Source organism: Misgurnus anguillicaudatus, unplaced genomic scaffold (assembly GCF_027580225.2).
Source record: "Misgurnus anguillicaudatus unplaced genomic scaffold, ASM2758022v2 HiC_scaffold_31, whole genome shotgun sequence".
NCBI classification, from domain to species: domain Eukaryota; kingdom Metazoa; phylum Chordata; class Actinopteri; order Cypriniformes; family Cobitidae; genus Misgurnus; species Misgurnus anguillicaudatus.
Window position 1 is genome coordinate 873,674 of NW_027395281.1, and position 25,788 is coordinate 899,461.

At 38.1% G+C, this 25,788-nt stretch overlaps 1 protein-coding gene and 1 long non-coding RNA gene across 2 annotated transcripts; both read right to left on the bottom strand.

Moving 5' to 3' along the window:
• Positions 1 to 20: 20 nt before the first annotated feature.
• Positions 21 to 1,500, bottom strand: LOC141363048 (uncharacterized). Its single transcript, XR_012368555.1, has 2 exons — positions 722 to 1,500; positions 21 to 234 (listed from the first exon to the last, which is right to left on the bottom strand). It is a non-coding gene; the product is annotated as an uncharacterized lncRNA (long non-coding RNA).
• Positions 1,501 to 17,190: 15,690 nt separating this feature from the next.
• On the bottom strand, positions 17,191 to 24,174 carry LOC129452867 (uncharacterized). Its single transcript, XM_073865499.1, has 2 exons — positions 23,328 to 24,174; positions 17,191 to 21,013 (listed from the first exon to the last, which is right to left on the bottom strand). The coding sequence occupies exons 1-2, from the start codon at positions 23,689 to 23,691 to the stop codon at positions 19,356 to 19,358; spliced, it is 2,022 nt and encodes a 673-aa protein (XP_073721600.1). The 5' UTR covers positions 23,692 to 24,174; the 3' UTR covers positions 17,191 to 19,355.
• Between the last annotated feature and the right edge of the window lie 1,614 nt (positions 24,175 to 25,788).

A 25,788-nucleotide genomic window follows, 5' to 3' on the forward strand; every position in this document is an offset into this window, starting at 1 on the left:
AACAAAATAATTAACTTCAGTCACATAAAAACAAAAGCTTTTTATTCACTTATTCACTTATCATACAGACTGAACATACAGAATTAAGTCTTTAAATAGAGGGCATAAAACAGTCCAAAAAGCCTCCAAAGTCAGTCAGAACATCTCCAGGGCCATTTAGGAGACTTTCCTCAGCCAGTCCAAGCGGAGACTGTCTCGCTATGTCTCGGGTCTGCCTCTCACATCATCTCCACTCTGGTTTGATAAACAGAAGAATAAACACACACACATAAATAAATAACATGTTTAATATAATAAAGTTTGACGGTGAAAGACTTTATTCCCTTAATAACGTTAATGTTAGGCCAAATTTCCCTCAGACATCACACATTAAACACTATTGGGCGGTTTTCTCGGACAGGGCTTTTCACTGACTAAAATAACTTACTGACATCTCTTAACATATGAGTGCTATTGTTTTGTCTCAAAATGCACGCCAGTATTGTATTATATAAGGTTTGTTTGTAAAAATGTCCCAATTATAATAAAGACCGAGTTCTAAACTCTGTCCGGTAAACCAACCCTATTATCTTAACTAAAATAGCTCCACTTTACTTCGGACACATAACATAAACACACTTCTAAATATATCTTTACAAAAATATCATTACAAAAACGTCGAGTATTTGCGTCTTTGCCAATTAATATATTCTAAAATGAACATTTAATTACAAACACTTACCTGACATGAACTTGAGGAAACGGCTGACTTGTGTGTCCTTCCTTGTGTGAATCAGTAAGTGATTCCAGCTGTTGCGTGCGGATTGATCTCAGATGAAATGACCTGTGATCCAGATCCTTCCGAGTTAAAACATTTTAAATTCAGAATACACAGACGCACGCGCATACATACATACATACGCGCGAGCGCGCGCGCGCACACACGCACGCACACGGGTACACACACGGGTATATTTAGAAGTTTTAAGATTGTTATGATATTGGGACTATTTCTCCACTCGCACCTACCGCTCTGAAGTTCAAATTCGCAGGCAGTACGCAGCCCAGTTATAACAAATGTGAAAGATATGAAATATGATTCAACAGCGATATCATTTAAGTGCAATCCTAAAATATGATTTAAAACATACCGGTAAACCTTTTATTATTAAGTATAAGAAATTAAAATGAATTAAATCGCATGCTTAAACGCCACAGAGATATCAGAGCCAGCAGTCTTTTTCTGATGGGCTTCCGAGGCGAGGCTGCGCTGGGCGGGGTGTGAGCGCTTATAAGTGTCTGTGATTTTCTGGAGCTCAAATGGAGCTCTTCTCCGTCCGAAAGTGTCCGAGCACATTTTTAAATAGACGCTATCTATATTAACCGACCGCATATTTAAACTTAAAGCACATACATTCACGCCTGAACAACTCTTAAAATTACATTTTGTTACCAAATAACAGTAATATTATGAGCATTTTGTTGTCAGGAAACATAGCTGTCATAAGTCCACATATTGACCAGATTTGTCTTAATTAGTTCAGTCAAAATAGCCATTCTGAATGTTGACTGAATTTGGAAATAACCATTCACTTAATGTTTTAAACACAGATTTATCTAGACTTAAAATAATATGTCTACTCAACTAAGCCCAAACAAGAAAATTGGTTTAACTTATATATTTTTGCCCTTCCAACATTTCATTAATTGGATTTTTTACAGTGTAAGAAATAGATACTAGTGCTTATTTTTAGATACTAGTGCTTAATCATTAGATACTAGTATTTATTCAATAGATACTAGTATCTATTCATTAGATACTAGTTCTTTTTCATTAGATACTAGTACTTATTCCAATAGTGACTATGATTAAATTATACTTTACTAGTTAAGAAAAATATAAAACTAGTACTTATTCTTTAGTTACTATCAACTTTTTTGATCAAAGATATCCTGAACTTTATAGATACTAGTACTTTTTGATTTAAGTATGCAAATAATATGTTGAATAATAATGAAGCAACATTATGTAAGCTTTAAACATTGTAATGTAGAAGTGTCCAGTAGGGGTCACTTTTGGGTAACAATTCACAGAATTTAGGTACCTTTCACAGTTTGTTGACTGCTACACAAGGATAAGCTGCCACTAAGCAAGTGAGAAATATGCAGCTATGTATTGGTAAATTGTGGATTTTTTGACTGTTTGGATTCTTGCTTCTTTGAAATGAAGACCAATTAAATAATATCCACAAATTGGCAATTAACTTGTGAGTGGACATTTTAGTTAATAACAAGCCAAGTGTGTGCATAGTGCATACATTAAAGAGCACTGTCTATCATCTTTCAGCTGCTTTAAGTAATAGAGTAGGGATGCAAACGTGTCACATTTCAGCAAAATCCGCTGTTTTGGATTCTAAATAGGTCATTCTTGTGATTTGTCTAGATCCAATAAGTTTTCTAAAACAGGGATGAGTGGCGTCTGCAACTGGGTTGCAGTGAATAAAATCATGAAAATCATGTCCAGCTGTTACAATGTCAATTCACTAACCAGTTTGGTAGGTTATGTTTTACAATTTATAGTCACATTATTTCCTGCAGTCTGTGTACATTTAGCACAAATACTTAACTCTGTAGTATTTTCCTTGTGCATATTATGCACAGAAGAATTGTGCTGAAGTTCATGTCTTATATTTATCTCTTATTTACGTATCACATGATTCTCATCACAGAAACATGCAAGGCAATGACAACACGCATTATTAAGGTCATGGAGTCACGTACTGTACATTCTGCAGGGTTCCTGTCTTATATAAGATTAGATAAAGAAATGAAATTATAACATTTTTGCCTTTTAAAAAAGTGTGTTTTCATTGCCTTTATATGAAAACTAAGAACAACTTTCACCAACTCAACTTTGACTTTGTACATTTATCAGGAGATAAAGCGTGAACTCAGTGATAGATGCTGTGCGCTGCATTGCCAAGTCCTCTGCCTTTTTGCAGACTTCAGATTTAATTTATTAGTTATTGGAATTTGGGCCATGAATAGTGATTGGGAAGCTTTTTGGATAGTTTTTAATGTTCATTGGGCTGGTTTGATAAGCGAATCTGGCAACACTGGTTGTGGGATTGAGCTGACATCATTTAGATCGTATTTTATATAATGTAAAAAACATTTTAATTAGATTGCAATGTTTAAGGTACATGTAAACTCTACTGTCTTAACCTAAATCATTAAATTCATTTGTATTGACAAAATTTTTTGCATGTAAACAGGGCACTTTGGTTTTCCAAAGTTACTAGCCACTCATCATGTTCGCTGGCCACAATTTTGTTGTTGAAAAAATAGATATTATATTATTAAAATTGACTTTGGCATGCTAAAATTACATTTATTAGCTGGTATATACCTGGTATTAATACAGATCATATCATCTATTTAGCTCCATGAAAAACAATCTGCCACTGAAAAAATCTTGAACTTTATCGGCTTTTACATCTGTGTCAATCCCATCTGCCTATACCATAACAATAACATTCACATAGAGAATATTTTATATTATTTAATATTTTATAACATTAATAAACCTCTCCACTGGTGGGTTTCCTTTGTGTCATGGTCTTGTCAGACATCTGTGCTAGATTAAGGTCTGAGTGCATCTGACAGGACCATGACAGTATTATGTTCTGTGTGGGGACAAGTGGAGTCATATTGTGTGTGTGGCTTCCACATGTTCTCAGTGTCTTGTCGCTGTCGTGATCTTGCCAGACCTTAGTTTAGGTTCAGGTCTGTGTTCTGAGGGCAAGGTCATGGCAGCATTGTGTTCGGTGTGGGGACACGTGTTTTCACATCATGTATTTGTGGCACATGTTCCCAGTGTCTCGTCACTTTTACCCTGCTCCCTTATGTACTCGTGTCTTACGTAATTAATTATGTTCACCTGTTCTCCATTGATGTGGTGTCTTTATAATGCTCTCTCGTTCTCTGTCGTGTGCGCGTTCGTTGTTGAAAACTAGTGTTGAGGTTGTTCATGTGTTTTGAGACCTGTTCCTGTTTTTCCCGTGTTTTAGTTTGTGTTTCATCACAGTGTTTAGTTTATCTTCTGTTTTACCCCCACGTGGGTGTTTCTGTTCTGTTTTAATAAATACATAGTTTATTTTCGTACATTCCTTGCGTTTGGGTTCGTCTTTAGTTTTTCCTTTATTCGGTGTTTAACACACCGTGACACTTTGATTTTGGACAAAACTAATGTGTGCATTCTTGCCCAGAGTGTGTGCACGTACTTTAAATCTCTTCAATCACTTCCATGCAATTGTTTTATCTTTCCCGAAGTGTACGTGTGTGCGCTCAGACTGCGTCCCGTGCATTCGCAAATCCATCAGCTCTCGCGCTCTCTCTGGTAAAAAGGTGGCGCTTTGATTTGCAACGCTCCGCTGATCGCACGCGCCTCTCAACAGATGGTCTCAGTACGTTGTAGTGCTGTGTTCAAAATATCGATACGACGATACATCGTCATGGACGCCTGACGATGCGCGCATCGATACAGAACCTTCCGTATCGATTCGGATGCACTTTTAAAAGTAATGTGATGAATCGCTGTGATACATATGGAAAGGACGCATGTGTCCCGCGGAGTAGGCAAAGTAGAGTTAAAGGTAGCGGGGTATACTTTCACTTTGCGTGTCTGTCTTGCTGGCGCACGTGTCTGCATAGCGAGCCGCGTCCTCACGCTCTCTCTCTCTCTTTCTCTCGCGGGCGCGTATTCAGTATGAAAGCATAGATATCTTAGCCTTTACTACTGCAAATGGCTTTATTAGCCACTCTCTTATAAAACAGTACTAACGCATTTGAGAAAAAACACAACAAAGATTTGCATGTGAAAAGTGTACGTCTGGAGAAGAGATACAGAGCTACTTCAAACTATAACTGTCACATTAATAATCTGATTTCTATTAAATAGTATTAAGTCTGACTGCATGTTTATAGATATATTCATATATATAGAATAATGAGAGACAAATATAATGCCTAGAGTAAGGCACCACCTTTGTAAAACTGCTTTAAAAAAACATAAGCTAAGTACTAACTCTGGGATTTTAAGTATTTCTATGAGTTAGCCCAGAAGCTAATAAATTAATGGCAAAAACACAACTGTTACAACACTGCTTGTTCAATGTACAATAACCAGATGATGACAATAATAATAATAATAATAATAATAATAATAATAATAATGTTACTAAATTCTGAACAAAAATGTAATTCAAAATAGTCTTGTATCGTGATGCGCATCGTATCGGGGCCCTTGTATCGGGATACGTATCGTATCGGGACATTGTTGGCGATACACAGCCCTAGTACGTTGCGCTGGGTGCAGGGAGTGCTCATGGAAGTTTTAGTTTCCCAGTATCAGTTTGCATTGTTTATAATTTCGCATAACTTTTAAGAAAATTACAATAAAAAAGTATATTCAACCAGCCAAAGTGGCTAGTGGGATTGGCTGTCTTACCCACCACAGCCGAAATCTACCCGCATTTGGCGGGTTGGCGGGTGTTATTGTCAACCCCTGCATAAGATCTTTTTTTTTTTTTTTGCAGATACCCAATTATGTGAGCCTGAAGGCAGAAGGTTTAGGGTGAAATAATTTTTGATAAAGAGATAAAAGGGGTTGAATGAATGTAAACAGCCCCACCTGAGGGTCAAATGCAGATTATATTGCTTTACATTGTTATTGTTTAACCTGCTGCCTTACAATATTTATACATACTGTTTTAGAGCTGTGAATGTAAACTGTCATGTGAACAGAACAGACCCTACAGTAGGTTTATCTACCTGTTCTTCTGAACTGCCAATAATCAATCCAAATGTCATAACATGAGATTAATTCAACTCTCTACCATGATGAAGACATTTTTCTTACATAATATTGTTCACCCAAAGCAATAAATATTAAACAAAGTATTTAATTGCGTCTTTATGCTAACCGATTAGCCAGATATGCTCACATTTACAAAGCCAGTTACTAAACCATCAATATCACTTTAAATAGTATAATACATTGTATTACCATGTAAACTCTGATTGGATGGTTGAGGGGTACTCATGTTTATGTAATGATCTCTTTGAATCAAGATATCTCCAAACAGCTTCTTACTAGTTCCTTTTGAGATTGAAGATATCTCCAAATAAATAAGTACTAGTAGTTATTCTGTTTTTGATATCACCTAATCATTTCTGATAGTATCTATTCCAACAGTGACAAGTATCTTTTTAAATATTACTAGTAACTAATCATTAGATACTAGTAAGTATTATTTAACACTGGTGCTTAATCATTAGATACTAGTACCTATTTATAGATACTAGTAGTTATTCATTAAGTACTAGTACTTATATATTATACACTAGTGTCTTTTACAATAGGTACTAGTAACATTTGTAATCTTACTAGTCACAATTGTTTTTGTACCTGTCATATGGAATTACTAGTCAAAATGGCCACTGTATAGTAAAATTAAAAATCTTACTAGTAAAATAAATTATCTTACTAGTTTCTATTAAAAAAGTACTAGTGTCTAATGAATAAGTACTAGTATTTATTGAATAAGTACTAGTAACTAATTAATAAATACTAGTATCTAATAAATAAGAACTAGTATCTATTTAAAAGGTACTAGTATCTCACGAATAAGGACTAATATTTGTTTAATAGGCACTAGTATCTAATAAATAAGTATTAGTATCTAATGAAAAAGAACTAGTATTTAATGAATAGATACTAGTATTTAATAAATAAGTACTAGTATCTAATTAATAAGTACTAGTATCTAATAAAGAATCACTAGTATCTAATGTTTAGGTACTAGTGACTATTGGAATACATACTAGTCAGAATTGAATAGTTGATATCTGAATGACCGATCTTCATAGAAACAATGGGAAAATTTTGAGATTTGTTACTAGTAACAATTGAATAATTACTAGTCACTATTCCAATAAGTTCTAGTATCTAATGAATAAGCACTAGTATCTATTTAAAAATTACTAGTATCTAATGAATAAGTACTTGTATCTAATTAATAAGTATTAGTATCTAATAAATAAGCACTAGTATCTAATTTTTAGTTACTAATATCTAATAAATAAGTACTAGTATCTAATGAAAAAGAACTAGTATCTAATGAATAGATACTAGTATCTATTGAATAAGTACTAGTATCTAATGAATAAGCACTAGTATCTAAAAATAAGCACTAGTATCTAAAAATAAGCACTTGTATCTATTTTTTAGGTACTAGTATCTAATGATTAAGAACTAGTATCTAATCGAATAGATACTAGTAACTAAAAAATAAGAACTAGTACCTAAAAAATAGATACTAGTAAATGTAAATGAAAAAATATGAAAACGGCTTGCCATACGGAACAAGTGTCTAACTTCCAGAATTTAGTGGACTAGAGATCGATTTCATTATAATGTAACAATTAATCAAATATATATAGTATAAATGTTAATATGGTGATTATAAACCATTATTCCAAATTTTGCTATAGAGACTATGCATTGACGTCACTTTTCCACTTGACCACACCAGAACTCGCCTTGTTGAGTGGCAAATGATTCAACAAAATGTCTGTTTTTCATAGCGACTGCTATGTAAAATGCTAGTAAAACTGACTATTATCAGCTTAAATTGAATTTAGTTGGATTTGATAGCAGAGGTGAACAACACTTAGTTAAATTAGTTACATTTTCCAAGCATCTTTGCTTTATTAGGATGTTTGTATTGGGATTTTTTTTTACTTTACTACATTCTAAAGCATAGAATCATACTGCGTATTCTTTAATATTGCATATTAACATTTATTTAATACCCAATTGCATTAAAATTGTGTACTTTTAGTCTTGTTAAATCTGTTAGTACAGTCTATCGCACAACAGCTTTTTCCAATTAAGACGCGTTTTCGCTGATTTCACACACAAATGCTGACGCTGTCTTTTGACACTCAAGGGCGTAACCGCAGTCACTTTCGCCGAAGGTTACGTCACGTGCATACCCTCTATTAGAAGTTAAGCAATAACGATGTATAATATGATAAATAAGAAAGCCGTTAAATAAATTAATGTATGTAAGCATTTCCATGTTTTTATTTAAATTATATATTTTTTCCTTCATCCCGTGGCTAATGTTAAAAAAACTGTTGAATATGACTGATTCAATAAAAAATTAACGCTAAAAAACTTGGGAGCCCTAACGTTATGTCTTTACATAAACTGCACAATGATTTATTTAAGAGACAGCTAAGGGTCCAACATACATCAGTTTACTCTCATTGAGGTTTAAAAGTTTTTTTGACACCCAGACCATAATGTCTGAGAAACAGACTGTTAAAGCACAAACACACAGAGAAAGATTATAAACGATTTAATGTTGTCTGATTCAGGTAAAGGATGTTTAAGCTGTACAAACCTCTCTATTCAGTCCTTCATCTCCTCTTTACCCCAGCTTTATCTCCAGTAACGCCACCTCTTTCTTCAGCCGAGAGATTTCTGTGATAAAATCATCAATATCCAGCATAGACAGATCAGTTCCTACTGATTTACAGCACATCACATCCATCTCATCATCAACACTAAAATACACAGAGACAAGACTCTGTTTACTCTCAATAAAACACTCAAGAGAGAAAAACAACGAGGATACATAAACAAATCAAATCACACGCGCTTTCTTTCTTTATTGAGTTTATTTGTGTACTAAAGAGGCAAGGCAAGGCAAGGCAAGGCAAGTTTATTTCTATAGCACATTTCATACACAAAGGTCATTCAAAGTGCTTTACATAGAAATGAGAAAACAAAAATCAAAGATACATGAATTTAAAATATCAATTAAAAGAAAATAAATGTGATTTTAATAAAAACTGTTTAAATGTGTGAAAAAGAATAAAACAGGAATAAAAGTATAAAACAGTTAAAAATAAGAATAAAAACAAGAGAAATAGAAAATAATTAAAATAGTGCATATATAATATAGTGCAATCAGTTCGGACGCAGCATAGTGCTCATTCAGTAAATGCATAGCTAAACAGATGTGTTTTGAGTCTGGATTTGAATGTGGCTACTGTTGGAGCACATCTGATCTCTTCTGGAAGCTGGTTCCAGCTGCGACTGGCATAATAGCTAAAAGCTGACTCTCCTTGCTTTGAGTGAACCCTTGGTATTTCTAGCTGATGTGATCCTAATGATCTGAGTGATCTGATGGGTTTATATTCAATGAGCATATCAGCAATGTATTGAGGTCCTAGTCCACTGAGTGATTTATATACCATTAATAATACTTTAAAATCAATCCTAAATGTAACTGGTAGCCAGTGTAGCGACCTGAGGACCGGTGTGATATGTTCATATTTTCTGGTTCTGCTCAGAATCCTGGCAGCAGCGTTCTGAATGAGCTGGAGCTGTCTAATGGTCTTTTTGGGAAGGCCAGTGAGGAGGCCATTACAATAATCCACCCTGCTGGTGATGAAAGCATGCACAAGTTTCTCTAAGTCTTGTCTGGAAACAAAGCATCTAATTCTTGCGATATTTTTGAGATGATAGTATGCTGATTTAGTTATTGCTTTGACATGACTACTGAAACTAAGGTCAGACTCCAGAATCACACCAAGATTCCTGACTTGATTTTTAGTTGTTTGACCCCTAGCGTCAAGGTATGCATTCACCTTGAGAACTTCATCTTTGTTTCCAAACGCAATGACTTCAGTTTTCTCTTTGTTTAACTGAAGAAAGTTTTGGCACATCCAACTGTTAATTTCATCAATGCATTTGCACAGGGAGTCAATGGGGCTGTAGTCATTTGGGGATAGAGCTAAGTAGATCTGAGTGTCATCTGCATAACTGTGATAGGCAATTTTGTTCTCTCTCATTATTTGGCTTAGTGGGAGCATATACAGGTTGAACAGTAGTGGCGCAAGAATTGAGCCTTGCGGGACTCCGCATGTCATGGATGTCCACTCAGATTTATGGCCACCTCTACTTACATAATAACCTCTCCCTTCTAAGTATGACTTGAACCATTTCAGGACCACCCCAGAAAGCCCGACCCAGTTTTCCAGCCTGTCAAGAAGTATGTTGTGATCAACAGTGTCAAAAGCAGCACTGAGGTCGAGTAGCACCAGCACTGATAGTTTGCCTGTGTCTGTGTTGAGGCGAATATCATTTATTATCTTTATGAGCGCTGTCTCTGTACTGTGGTGTGGTCTGAAACCAGATTGAAAAATGTCAAAGTAACCATTAGAAATTAAGAATTTGTTCAGCTGATTGAAAACAACTTTTTCAATGATCTTGCCTATGAAAGGAAGATTTGAGATTGGTCTGTAGTTGCTCAATACAGTGTTATCTAGGTTGCTCTTTTTCAGGAGGGGCTTAACAACTGCAGTTTTAAGGGACTTTGGAAAAGTCCCAGAGTTAAGTGATGAATTTACCACTTTTAGGAGATCTGCTTCTAAACAGTTAAAGACACTTTTGAAAAAACATGTTGGGAGTGTGTCAAGGGCACAGGTTGATGTTTTAAGATGCTGTACTGTTTCTTCCAAAATTTTACCATCAACTGCTTCGAAATCAGACATCGTAACTACTTTCTGATGTTGTGGTCTGATTTGTCTGACCCTGGCGCAGCTCAAGGATGTGCTGATCACCTTTCTGATATTATTGATTTTCTCAGAAAAGAAGTTAGCAAACTCACTACATTTGCTGTCTGAGAGCATTTCACTTGGAATGTGACTTGGGGGGGTTGTTAGTCTCTCTATAGTAGCAAAAAGAGTGCGTGTGTTATTTATGTTTTTGTTTATAATATTTGAAAAGAAAGTCTGTCTAGCTTTGCCTAGTTCCATACTGAAAGCACGAAGGCTGTCTTTATATATATTATAATGGACTACAAGTTTTGTCTTCCGCCACATGCGCTCAGCTTTTCTGCATTGTCTCTTCATATTCTGCACCTCTGTTGAGTTTCTCCAAGGTGATTTTTGCCTGCCATTCTTCTTCCTGACTTTTACAGGAGCAATATCATCGATTACACTCTTAACTTTAGAATTAAAGGAATCAAGGAGAAAATCAACAGAGTCTGCAGATATGCTTGGTGTTAAAGATATAGCCTTCATAAACAGCACACTGGTGTTCTCATTTAAGGATCTCTTTTTGACAGACACAGATCTAGTTTCAATAGTAGGAGAGATTAATATATCAAAGAAAATACAGAAATGATCAGACAGTGCTACATCCTTAATAACAACTGATGAAATGTTTACACCCTTACTGATAATTAAATCTAGAGTGTGTCCACGATTGTGTGTGGGTCCATGTACATGTTGAGTCAGATCAAAAGTATTTAAAACAGCTGTGACATCTTTTGTCATAATGCTTTCTGGCTTATCTATGTGAATGTTAAAATCTCCAGCAATAGCAAAACAGTCAAACTCTGAGGAAATCGTTGATAACAGTTCTGTAAAGTCCTCAACAAATGCTGGAGAGTATTTTGGGGGCCTGTAAATAATGATCAGTAGAATGCGTGGGGTACCTTTCAACACAATACCTAGATGTTCAAAAGACGGGTAATTCCCAAATGACACTTGCTTACATTGATAGACATCTTTAAAAAGAGCAGCAAGACCTCCACCCCTTCTAGTAGTTCTGCAGAAACTCAAATGGGTAAAGTTAGGAGGGGCTGTTTCATTAAGGACTGTTGCACTGTAGCTTTCTTCTAGCCATGTTTCATTTAGAAACATAAAATCCAGGTTGTTTGTGGCTATTAAGTCGCTGACTAGAAGTGATTTGTTTTTAAGTGAACAGATATTTAAAAGTGCTAACTTAACAGTACAATTTTTTTCCCTAACAGAGATCTTAGTTTGACAAGTCACAGGCAGCAGATTAGATTGATTTGCCACACGATTTGATCTAGCCTTGCACTTTCTATCATGTACTAAAACAGAAATAGAGAAAGATATAGGCACACTGAGTTCCTGCTTTTGTAAACATTTGATAAAAGTATTAGTATTTTCATAGCAGGAACCCGACACACATCACTGAGAGCCATTATCAGTTGTTTTTGGTTCACCTACAGCAGATGGAGGAGGGTGTGTGCCTTGGCGTTGTGTCAGAGACCGAAGAGCTCTCACAGGACGAGGAGGGGGAACTGGGCCCACTGGCTTTGGTGGTTTTGGGGCTTGCTGTTTTCTGGTTGAAATCTGGGGGCTTGCAGCAATAGAGTGGGATAGTTTAGTTCCAGCATAAACCAGTTCCTCCATTTTTCCAGAGAAGGTCAAAAGCGGGGATGCTGGAGAGAGGAATGACATATCTAGTGAGGAGTCCTGTTGTTCTGATGTGACCGGAGGCTGTGATATGTTGTCCTGGTTTCCCTGGCTGTTTTCCAGAAAGTCGTCCTTGGGTGCTGAATCTTGGAGCCGTTCTAATCTGACACAGTCTGACTGTAGTAAGCTCTGTGGGCAGGACTCAGCTGAGATTGTGTCCATGAGCAGTGGTTGTTGTGGCTGAGTGGTGTTATCTCTGTCCTTGTGGGATATGTCAACGTCATGTCCATTCAGGTGCTGGAGAGAAGTCCTGTGGTCATTCATACTCTGTCCAGGTGTGTGTGTGCCATTCAGGTTGAGTGGATTGGCACACACTGCTGAAGGATGATGAAGGGAGAAATAGATATTGTCCTTTAGAACTCTTGCACCCAGTCTGTTTGGGTGGGTGCCATCCTGTTTAAATAGTTGTCTCTGACTCCAGAAAAGATTGAAGTTGTTGATAAAGTTCAATCCTTTTATGTTGCAGGTTTTTTGCAGCCATGTATTAAGTCCAAGCAAACGTGAAAACCTATTTGTTCCTCTTGCTGGAAGTGGTCCACTGATGAACGGCTGAGCTTTTACTGTTCTGAGTGTTTCAAAAAGTTTGTTGAAATCCCTCTTAAGGAGTTCAGATTGCTCTTTGTGAATATCATTCTTCCCCACATGAATGACAACTCGATTTACAGTCTTATGTTTCATCAGAATGTTCTTAAGTTCCCTGTTTACATCAGAAACGGTTGCTTGTGGAAGGCAGCACGTAGTTGAGTCTCTGTTGCTATAGTTTCTTATTATTGAGTCACCCAATATCAGAGTTCTGGGCTCGGATGCGCTCTGCGCTGAGTGCTGCTGTCTGCTCGATCTTGAGCGGCAGTTAGCATCAGTGTTAGCTGCTGGCTGATTTGATCGGTGTTTAGTCACATTTATCACATTTGGGGATTCCTCACTCATATTCATTAATACTTCAAATCTGTTCTCAAGATGTATAGGTGGTGGTAGAAAGTCAGTGTTTGCAATCCTTGTCCTAGCTGTATCTGGCGTAGAGGAAGCTATTGCGGCAAAATGTGATGCTCGTGACAGTCTGATTTCTCGAGTGATTTTGGGTCTTGCTCCCTGTTTGTACCATTGGTTAGTGTGTTGATCATTAGATTCATTGGACTCACCGGCTGTTTGCTGAGGGCGTCCATGATGACGAAGCTCTGTTGTGTGTTCCGTCTGGTTTGGTAGTCCTGTAAGTAACTTTGTTTCAAGAACAGCAATCCTTTGTAAAAGTCTGTGGCAGTTTGTGCAGCAAGTAGATTGTTGATGAGGCATTCCTTTTTCTTATCCTTTTCAATGAAGGCAGCTGTGTTTTTCCTTCTGGAATGTAAGCTGCTGGCGGTGGGAGGCTAGACGGATGAAAAATTCCACTTTTTTGTAATCCTCCAGTCCCGAAAGTTTGTAAATTGACGTTGATGCCAAGCTTTGTTGTTTGAGCACTATGCTGATTTGCTGAAGTTAAAATTATAAGATAAAATATAAAAGCGATAGAGCAAAGCGCAGAGCAGTAAGCAAAAGCGTCCGAACAGTAGCAGAGCAGGAAGTCAAACTGCTGCAGCGCCTCCTGCTGTACTGGAGAGAGAAGACGCTCAACACTTCATTCATTCATCCTGCTGTTAACAAATCTCAAAATTTTCAACAGCCAATAAACTTTTTAAATTCGCAAAAATTGTATTCAAATACAGTTCTGAATGTTTATATCAAAATACCCGGATGTCACAGGCGCGTATTGAATCTTGGGATAGCCAAGGCTGTGAAGAAGGAGCCATGGACGGATCCCAATTCAGGGGGTTCGGGGTTGATGCTCCCACAGCTCGTTCATCCTTTAAAAGTTGCCAAATGAAGGGCACGAAACAGAGCTGCCTTTAAAGCATCCTTCAGATGTATTCACAGTGTGACTCTACTGCTATCTACTGGAGATGTTAAACTAAATATAATTCTTTCTCTTAGCAAGTATTTGATCATTTATTAGAATAAAATCAGATCTCATCCTTTAAGAGACACGTTTTGCTTGTTACATCATTTAATAAATACATAACACAACAATGGCTCTTGATAACATAACATTTGTAAATGTAAGTACAGCAGAGTCATTTGTTTTATTTATTAGTTTTACACTTTAAAAATGCTGTGTTATTTCCAACCCAAAGTCTTTTTCACAGATCAGTTTGTTCTTCAGTATGTTTCTTCTGATTAGTGAATCTCTCTCCACAGATCGAGCAGACGTATGGCCCTATTTTAACAATCTAAAGCGCACGCACGCAGGTCTAAATGGGCATGTCTGATTCCACTTTTGCTAATTTAAAGACAGGAGAATAGTTTATGCGCCAAGCGCATGGTATAAAAGGGTCGTTCCTATTCTCGTAATGGGTGTGTTTTGGGCATAACGTGCAGTTAACCAATGAGAGTCCCAGCTCTCATCCCCTTTAAAAGCAAGTTGCGTTGGTGTCATGCCTTATCTCGATTTAGAAAGTGGAATTTGTAAACCGAAAAACTAAAGAAGAAGGCCACCAGTTTAAGATTGATTTAATTTGTATCTAAATTGTTTTTTTTTTAGATTTAAACCTTTAAAAGCCTTTTTCTTTCAGTCACGGAAGTAAAATAGCAGGCTTTTATTTGATGTAAACGTATGGATATGCAGTGTTGGGGGTAACGAGTTACAAAGTAACGGATTACAGTAACTACATTACTTTTTTGGGTAACGAAGTAAAGTAACGCATTACACTAATAATATTGGTAACTACACTACTTTACTAGACTATAGGAACGCGCTTTCCTGCGTTACCCAAGCAGTGTTTGCCTGGGTGTAAAGTTCTGTCTGTTTAAGTGGTGCGTGCATGCGTGTCCCTGTACGTGTGCCGTTGCCATAGAGATTGATTTGACGGAGCTGCTGGTGCAAAGGGGAGCGGGAAATGAAGACGGAGGGTTTCAGCCACTGGGGCGATATTCACATTACTTTCAGCGTATTGCTCGAAAGGACAAAAATATTCGTGTGAAATGCACACTATGCCCACACGACAAGTGTCTTTCAACTGCTGACAACGCGATGAGCAACCTGTCTGAGCATTTGTAAGCCCAGCATGGCAATACAACACTTGTGGCGAAAGATCCTGCTTAACTTACCGGTCAGGGATCGAGAGGTCCGAACTCGAAGACGGAAGTAGGTAATGAACCTCAATCGAGTCAGAGCATAATTCTTTTAAAGAAATTATTTGAACGTAACCCGAACAGCAATGTCGCGTGCGCTCAATTTATAGAAAAAAGCCAGGAGTCAGGACCGCTGTTTTCTTCATAATCTTACTTCCAAATCTAATCCTATAAACTTTTCGGTGTTTGATGTATCGCTGTTACCGCCCTGCCAGACTGTCTTAAATAGAGAAATAAGTTAATTCCTTGATTTGCGTTGTTGATTCATTTATAAATAATTCCCCCAAGGGTTTAGTTTATGCGCAAAAAGCATTAAAATGAATAGAATGTGATGATTACGTCTTTCTTTGGTGAAAAAATAATAAAATAAATAAGCCTATATGAAATGTGTTTCACTTAAATAATTAGCAAATTAACAAAACGAATTCAAAAGTAGCCTATAGCCTATATGAGTTTATTTACTGCAATCATATCATCTATTTATAAGGTAATAATAAATATAAGCGCAGCGCTTATGAGTGTTCAAACACTGCTGACCGCTCAGCTGTCAATCAGCCGACCCTCACAAAGTTTCACATTAAATGATAATATATTTGAACAGTCATGGTCCTGTGCTTATTTCTGTCAATGTTCTGCATGAAGATCTTTAAAGGTTTCTACTTACATCACGATTTGCGGTGCGGCCGGTCGCAGTCTTTATGTAAAACGGGTATGAAATAAATTGATGCTGATGTCGGATAACGGGTCAACTGTTATTTTAATCGCGCGGATGCGGGTTATCAAACAGGACTGTGCATGACTCGTATAAGGAAAATGGAATGACAACATGAAAATTATAAAATAGCCTACATGTTTATATTCTGTATGAAACCACCATGGGCGCTAAACTTGCGGTGTTAAAGGGACAGTTCACCCAAAAATAAAAAAATTCTGTCATCATTAACTCTCCCTCATTTTGTTACAAACCTGTATAAATGTCTTTGTTCTGGTGAACATGAATATTTTGAGGAATGTTTGTAACCAAACCAAGCATGAGCCCTATTCACTTCTGTAGTAGGAAAAAATAATACTATGGAAGTGAATGGGGCTCATGAATGGTTTGGTTACAAACATTCCTCAAAATTTTTTCATTCATGTTCACCAGAACAAAGACATTTATACAGGTTTGTAACAACATGAGAGTTACAAACCTGATTTTCAAATAAATTATACAGAATTTTAATTTTTGGGCGAACTATAAATCCGATGGGGTCAAAAATTAGGGTGCACCTAACTTTTGTGCTGGTGCACCTAAGAAAAAATGTTAGGCGCACCAGTGCAACCAGTGCAAAAAGTTAGTCTAGAGCCCTGGCCGGTCATTTAAAGTAGTCACTCATCATCAGCCGACCCCGCCTAAACATGTCCATGTATCTATGTGGTAAATTAAGAAAAAGGAAAAAAAAGTAAAGTAAAGTAATAAGTAGTGAAGTTACTTTTCAAATGCAGTAACTAGTAAAGTAATCTCATTACAATTTTAAGAAGTAACTAGTAACAAGTAACTAATTACATTTTTTGAGTAACTACCCCAACACTGCGGATATGTCACAGGTCGGAGAAGCGGACCGCCACTGTCGCGGGTCACGCTCCTCCTAGTTCCACCCCAAGGAGGTCCCAAAACACCCCAATGACCAGACCGACAATGTATTAAAATTTGACAACTTTTATTAAATATTAAAATCTCTTAGGGGGAAATTAAATACTTAAAAAAAAGGGATCTCAGTCCTTAGTCTCATGGCATATTGCGGAGATGGCACTTCACGCTCGCTTGTTTCTCCACTTGGGACGACGTACAATAGTACGGTACAGGTAGGGTTTCCTCGTGCTCTTTCTCTCTCTTTCTCTCCACAGGCTGCGGGCTGGGACACAAAGATCGGTTATTCAGACTGCTGGTTTTCTCTCACCTCTCCACTTGGGACGACGTACAATAGTACGGTACAGGTAGGGTTTCCTCGTTCTCTTTCTCTCTCTCCACAGTAATACTGCACATCCAGAGCTCGCTCACAGCATAGGCCAGGTAATAACAACTGAGACCTGCAGCCTTTTCGTTCTTCCATGGCGAGGTTAGCGAAGGCGGGGGTTTTCTGACAATACACACACAGCAGTACACAGCACCACGTCAAAGTGAAGTTTCCACAACAACACAGACTCACCCACTGCACTCAAAGTGAACATCTAGGACGCCCCGTCTTCCTCCACTTCGCCGGAGTCCGTTAGACGGTGTTTAGCACGGCCCAGTCAGCATTCACGTCACTGTGATAGCCCCAGTTTGTCCTCCTCCGGCTCACCCACCACACTGTTCAGGGGTAGGGCCGTCCTCCTTTTCCCGGAGTCGTTTGCTACAAAACAGGTTAGTATACAGTGTGTCCCAAACTCAATGTTCCATACTCACAATCACTGTAAGATCTTCTCTAATGTTCTCCTCTTTGATCCACACAGGCGATTATTTCCGGCCACACGGAACGAGGCGTTTCTTCCCCCAACAGGGTTGCACAGCGATTTCACTTATGCCACAATATCCTCAGTATGGCAAACACTCACGCTAAACTCCGCTTCTCCTTTTGTTTCGTTTCAGTTTCCAGTAATCTCCAATCGTCTTCCAGCCACTATGGTTTTCTTCGTCCCACACAGCCAAGCCAGCTTCAGCCTGAGAGGAAAAACAGCCCAACAGCAAGCGCACCAAAACAGCAGCAAACGAGCCCAACAACTGAACTTCCTTCACACGACCACGCCGTCCTTTCGCCCGGACCAGCCCCGCACGTTTTCTAGCGGTCGCTGGATCAGCGGGGCCTGCGAACTCTTCGGAGGCGGGTGTTTGCCGAGTTGCCCAAGGCGGAAGTTCACTCGCCCGAAATCGACCGCTTCTGCTTCTTCAGCCCGTCTTTTAAATCTGCATTAATCATACCGCCCGCCCAGTCAATAATTGCTGCCTCCTTTGCACACCTGTGATGAATCTGACCTAATTTCGCTGCCATGGAAACCCAGGAAGTAAACGGGGGTTTAGAAAAAAATTGCTCCGGGCAGAACCTCTCCTCTCTATTTTTGGTTCCGCCCTAAGTCACCCTGTGACAGATATCTTACAAAATCAGTGTAATAAAATCTGCAGATATGCAAGAAAAGGTTTGTACTTTAAAAATACTTTATTTGTAACAAACAGAAGATAAAGAATTTACAAACATGCAGAGAACCGTTTCAGCACTCGGACAGCGCCATGTTTTTTTTTAAAGCATTACTTAAAAATGTTTCTTATCTCACCATATCCACAGGTACAAATTCGTGAGGTAGCATTTAAAAAACATTTTAAAACAGAAGTATGTGTTTAAAGCAAAACAATTTCTTACCAAGCTACAGGTCAAGCAGCTCTTTACATCTTCTAACGTCTCATAATCTGTCCTCATTTAAGTCCAAGAGACTCATTAATAATCTTTTACATTTTAATCCTTTAACTTTTCATATTATAAAAGGGTTGTGTCCTGCTGCGCATCCATGGGTGTGATAAGCAAACGCGCACTGTGCCGTATTACTAACACGCTCATTAAATAACAAAAACAATATTGCGCCATTGACTTTAAACCAGGTTTTAGTTGGTCAATGGCGTAGTCTATTTTAGTTGCCTCAAAATAGCAACGCACCAAGAATGGCTCATTTTCAGACCAGAACGCCCATGGGTGCAAAATTGTGCGCAAATGCATTTGCTTTTTAAACAACGTGGCACTAAATGTGAAATTGATCATTGCGATGGGTTGAAACTAGTGAAGAGCACTTGCGTTGCCCATTGCTCTGGGTGTATGATAGGGCCCGTAAGGTTTCTCTCACGTATGAACTCTCAAATGGGCTTTTAAGGAATCTGGGTTAGTAAACGTCTTCTCACACTGAGAACATTTGTAAGGTTTTTCACCTGTATGAGTTCTATGGTGTTTCACTAAACTTTGACGATAACTAAAACTCTTTCCACAAACAGTACAGTGATGAGGTTTCTCTCCAGTATGAATTCTCTGATGAACTTTAAAATGACTTAGATTAGTGAAGCTCTTTCCACATTGAGAGCAGATGTAAGGTTTCTCTCCTGTATGAATTCTCTGATGAGCTTCAAAACTACTTGGATGAGTGAAGCTCTTTTCACAGTGAGAGCAGAAGTAAGGTTTTTGTCCAGTGTGAACTCTCTCATGGATTATCAGACTAGATTTATGACAGAAACCTTTATCACAGTGTGAACACTGATAGCGTTTCTCCTCAGAGTGAATATTCTGATGTTTTTTTAGTGAACGTGAATCCTTAAAGGTTTTGTCACATTGACTGCACTGATACGGTCTTTCATTGGTGTGTATAAGCATATGTGACTTCAGATGATGTTTTCGGCTGAATCTCTTCTCACAGTGAGGACACTCGTATGGTTTCTCTCCAGTGTGAATTCTCTGATGAACTTTAAAATGACTTGAATCAGAGAAGCTCTTTCCACATTGAGAGCAGACGTAAGGTTTTTCTCCAGTGTGAACTCTCTCATGGATAATCAGAAGATATTTCAGACCGAAACCTTTATCACAGTGTGAACACTGATAGAGTTTCTCCTCAGAGTGAATATTCTGATGTTTTTTTAGTGAACATGAATCCTTAAAGGTTTTGTCACATTCACTGCACTGATACGGTCTTTCATTGGTGTGTATATACAAATGTGTCCTCAGATGCTGGTTTTGTCTGAATCTCTTTTCACAGTGAGGACACTTGTATGGTTTTTCTCCTGTATGAATTCTCTGATGAACTTTAAAAGTACTTGAATCAGAGAAGCTCTTTTCACAGTGAAAGCAGAAGTAAGGTTTTTCTCCTGTGTGAATTCTCTCATGGATAATCAGCTTATATTTCTGACAGAAAGCTTTATCACAGTGTGAACACTGATAGCGTTTCTCCTCAGAGTGAATATTCTGATGTCTTTTTAGTGAACTTGAATCCCTAAAGGTTTTTCCACTTTGACTGCACTGATACGGTCTCTCATTGGTGTGTATACGCATATGTGTCTTCAGACAATGTTTTCGGCTGAATCTCTTCTCACAGTGAGGACACTCGTATGGTTTCTCTCCAGTGTGAATTCTCTGATGAAAATCAAGATGTTGTTTGGTCCTGAAATATTTGCCACATTCAGTGCAGTAGAAAGACTTTTCACCACTGTGTGTCCTCACGTGAATTTTTAGCTGAGATAAGACGCCAAAATCCTTCCCACACTGCTGACAGTGAAAGTGCTTCTTCTTCTTCTCTCTGTGCACTTTTGAATGATGACGTTTATACTTTTGTAAGGTAGTGAAGCTGATCTCAGATCTGGTGGAGGTCGAGAGTTTTTGTTCTGCATTTCTATCTAAAAGTCTCTGTGAGCTCAATGTCTCTCCATCGGGGATGCAGGAAAGAGTTTGTGCCATCTGTCGCTCTTTTGACGATAAAGACGTTATTTCTCCATCCAAACACGAATCACTGATCTTATCTGAAAGACAACAACATTAGAAATCTCTTATGATTTACATTTACACCAACCGTAAACACACAAACAAGAGGTTCAACTGAGATTCTGTATGTTTTTTCTATATTCAGTTAATGCTGCTAATGGGGTCGTAAGTAGTTATTGACTCTAAAGCAGCATCTTTCCATTGCACACAACACCCAATAGATCAGAAGTCATTTATTTCCTAGTATGGAGAGTTGCACAGCGACTGCATGGAGTGGACTGGGAATCTTCAGATGTGATTTTAACTTTAAATTCAAGGACCTTTCAAAGACTTTCTAGGTCCAAAACCCTAAAATTCAAGAACTAAATGTGGGGACATATTTCAAGTGAGAGCAAGGTTACATTGTGTTACCTTTTAAGATACATTGTTACAGCTTACTTTTCGAGGAAACTCGCGCTGTGTCACTGCGATGACACTTTGGGGACGTCTCCAGGGGTAAGTGCATCTGAATGTGTATATCAAATTCAACCAATGGTGAGGCTTAAAGGAATAGTCTACTCATTTTCAATATTAAAATATGTTATTACCTTAACTCAGAACTGTTGAATCATCCCTCTGTCATCTGTGTGTGTGCACGTAAGCGTTGGAGCGCGCTGCGACGCTACGATAGCATTTAGCTTAGCCCCATTCATTCAATGGTACCATTTAGAGATAAAGTTAGAAGTGACCAAACACATCAACGTTTTTCCTATTTAAGACGAGTAGTTATACGAGCAAGTTTGGTGGTACAAAATAAAACGTAGCGCTTTTCTAAGCGGATTTAAAAGAGGAACTATATTTTATGGCGTAATAGCACTTTTGGGAGTACTTCAACTCGGCGCAGTAACACCCTCCCTCTCCCATTATGAGAGTGAGAAGGGGAGCGGACTTTTCAGGCGAGTCGAAGTACTCCCAAAAGTGCTATTACGCCATAAAATATAGTTCCTCTTTTAAATCCGCTTAGAAAAGCGCTATGTTTTATTTTGTACCACCAAACTTGCTCGTATAACTACTCGTCTTAAATAGGAAAAACGTTGATGTGTTTGGTCACTTCTAACTTTATCTCTAAATGGTACCATTGAATGAATGGGGCTAAGCTAAATGCTATCGTAGCGTCGCAGCGCGCTCCAGCGCTTACGTGCACACACACAGATGACAGAGGGATGATTCAACAGTTCTTAGTTAAGGTAATAACATATTTTAATATTGAAAATGAGTAGACTATTCCTTTAACCACAAAGACAGGGTGACGCAGGAGCCAGGAAGTATATCTGAATATCTGAATTCTTGCCAAAACAAATATTACTACAACTGTAAATCTGTCAATGTGTGAATATATCGGGGTTGTGTGCCTGTGTGCATGCATCAGATCTTTCAATCAATGTGAGGAAGATCATTTTTGAGTATTGTCGCTCTAAATAACTCTTAACATCAATCAGATCCCGAACTTTATCTCTTTTGATAACTATTTTAACACCACACAAGTCCAGCACTTTATTTTCCAATTCCTCCAACCCATGTTTTAAAACCGAAACCAAAATCTCAGACGTGCAAGTGGATGGACATGCTTTATTTGTATTAGTTTGTATTTAGGACGATACATCTCTCAAAAAAACGTACATATAAAGATTACTTTAGACATTTAATTACTATTTACTGTAGGCTGCGTCTCAATTTATCCAACAATGGGCCAGGCCCAAGGTCAAACAGAAATTGTGTGTTGCGTTAATCGCACGATAATAAAATTAATGTTGTTAAAATGAATTTACATTAATGCTTATTAACGCGTTATTTTTGACAGCACTAGTTATTATACTTGTTGATTGACTGCTAAGCGTTAGCGTTTGCTCCTGTACCAAAGAGAGTACCCTAGCAACCATGTAACAAGACCTATATCTCTGCATCAGAACATTGTGGAGACATGGGGGTGGCCTTGTTTTACTCGAGGCTTGATGTATAATCATTGGTGTATGCAAATTCTCTACCTAGCAACCAGTGTACCCTAACAACCATTAAGCGAGACATATATTGCTGCATCAGAACAACGTAGAAAATTTTTCTTTTTGAGAAAAAGACATCGCACGGTGACAAGAGCACAGTGATGGAGAGTGTACGTAAGTCTGTATAAGTGAGTGAATGTAAGGGGGAGCTAACCCAGTGGGTTTAAAAGCCCAGGAGCAAATATACCCATCTGTTTTTTTGTACTATCCAGACTAAATGAACCTGCATGCTGTAAAAGCTGAATGAAATTTGACCATTTTATAAGCAATTTTGTGTAACTCAATGTCATGTAAGGTAAAAGAGGAAACACACCTGAAGGAATAAAATCATCATGATTGTCATCATCTTCCTCAGTGTGATCTTCCTCTGCTGTAGTTTCTCTTCTCATCAGGTTCCCACTGTCCATCGGATTAACTGAAGACAACTTGAGTTTGGTCTGCAGGATCTGCTGCTGTTCTCCAGCGTTACAGACAGAATCCAGAGACTCTGTGGAGGTTTGATCCTCCTGTAAGCTCTGTTTACTGTCACACACTGTAGTGTCCTGAGCGTCTGTGGGCTTTGACTCAGTATAAGAGAGTAAAGACAGACTGAGATCTGAGTCCTGTGTGTGTCTGGATGTCTCTTCAGAGAGTTTATCCAGCAGTGACTGTGGTGTGCGGCTCTGATCTCTGCTCATCCACACTGAATCCAGACATTCACTGGAGCTCCAAACAGTCACATACCCTGAAGATTCACAACAAACCCCATCCTTACAACACACACACACACACACACGTTTAGTTTGGTTATACACGTTACACAAATATACACGTTAGACAAAACAAGTTTATTTTTAGCGACGATCCAAAAGTCTATGGAAAAAAATGAATGGGCTTTTAGTGAGGGAACAAGTGTCCCGCTAACTTCCAGAATTTAGTGGACTAGAGAATGTTTTACTCGAATGAAACGATCTTCAGTCTTAGGTTTTGATTTCAAGAGATAGACTTTTATTATCCGGACAAATAGAAAGCCGAGGCCGTCCTGTTGAATCCTCTCAGAACCAAAATGTGGTCCTGGGAAGATCCTGCAAGATCACTCTGACTCTCTCTCAGCCATCACTGCATTATATAGGTTTGTAACACAATAGTTTTGTGTTAAGGCAAAAACACACGACATCACTTTTGTAAGGGTCACCACCATATATATATATATATATATATATATATATATATATATATATATATATATATATATATACAGTCTTGTTCAAAATAATAGCAGTACAATGTGACTAACCAAAATAATCAAGGTTTTTAGTATATTTTTATTGCTACGTGGCAAACAAGTTACCAGTAGATTCAGTAGATTCTCAGAAAACAAACAAGACCCAGGATTCATGATATGCACGCTCTTAAGGCTGTGCAATTGGGCAATTAGTTGAAAGGGGTGTGTTCAAAAAAATAGCAGTGTCTACCTTTGACTGTACAAACTCAAAACTATTTTGTACAAACATTTTTTTTCTGGGATTTAGCAATCCTGTGAATCACTAAACTAATATTTAGTTGTATGACCACAGTTTTTTAAAACTGCTTGACATCTGTGTGGCATGGAGTCAACCAACTTGTGGCACCTCTCAGCTGTTATTCCACTCCATGATTCTTTAACAACATTCCACAATTCATTCACATTTCTTGGTTTTGCTTCAGAAACAGCATTTTTGATATCACCCCACAAGTTCTCAATTGGATTAAGGTCTGGAGATTGGGCTGGCCACTCCATAACATTAATTTTGTTGGTTTGGAACCAAGACTTTGCCCGTTTACTAGTGTGTTTTGGGTCATTGTCTTGTTGAAACAACCATTTCAAGGGCATGTCCTCTTCAGCATAGGGCAACATGACCTCTTCAAGTATTTTAACATATGCAAACTGATCCATGATCCCTGGTATGCGATAAATAGGCCCAACACCATAGTAGGAGAAACATGCCCATATCATGATGCTTGCACCTCCATGCTTCACTGTCTTCACTGTGTACTGTGAGTTTGGGGGTCGTCTCACAAACTGCCTGTGGCCCTTGGACCCAAAAAGAACAATTTTACTCTCATCAGTCCACAAAATGTTCCTCCATTTCTCTTTAGGCTAGTTGATGTGTTCTTTGGCAAATTGTAACCTCTTCTGCACATGCATTTTTTTAACAGAGGGACTTTGCGGGGGATTCTTGAAAATAGATTAGCTTCACACAGACGTCTTCTAACTGTCACAGTACTTACAGGTAACTCCAGACTGTCTTTGATCATCCTGGAGGTGATCATTGGCTGAGCCTTTGCCATTCTGGTTATTCTTCTATCCATTTTGATGGTTGTCTTCCGTTTTTTTCCACGTCTCTCTGGTTTTGCTCTCCATTTCAAGGCATTGGAGATCATTTTAGCTGAACAGCCTATCATTTTTTGCACCTCTTTATAGGTTTTCCCCTCTCCAATCAACTTTTTAATCAAAGTACGCTGTTCTTCTGAACAATGTCTTGAACGACCCATTTTCCTCAGCTTTCAAATGCATGTTCAACAAGTGTTGGCTTCATCCTTAAAAAGGGGCCACCTGATTCACACCTGTTTCTTCACAAAATTGATGACCTCAGTGATTGAATGCCACACTGCTATTTTTTTGAACACACCCCTTTCAACTAATTGCCCAATTGCACAGCCTTAAGAGCGTGCATATCATGAATGCTGGGTCTCATTTGTTTTCTGAGAATCTACTGAACCTACTGGTAACTTGTTTCCCACGTAGCAATAAA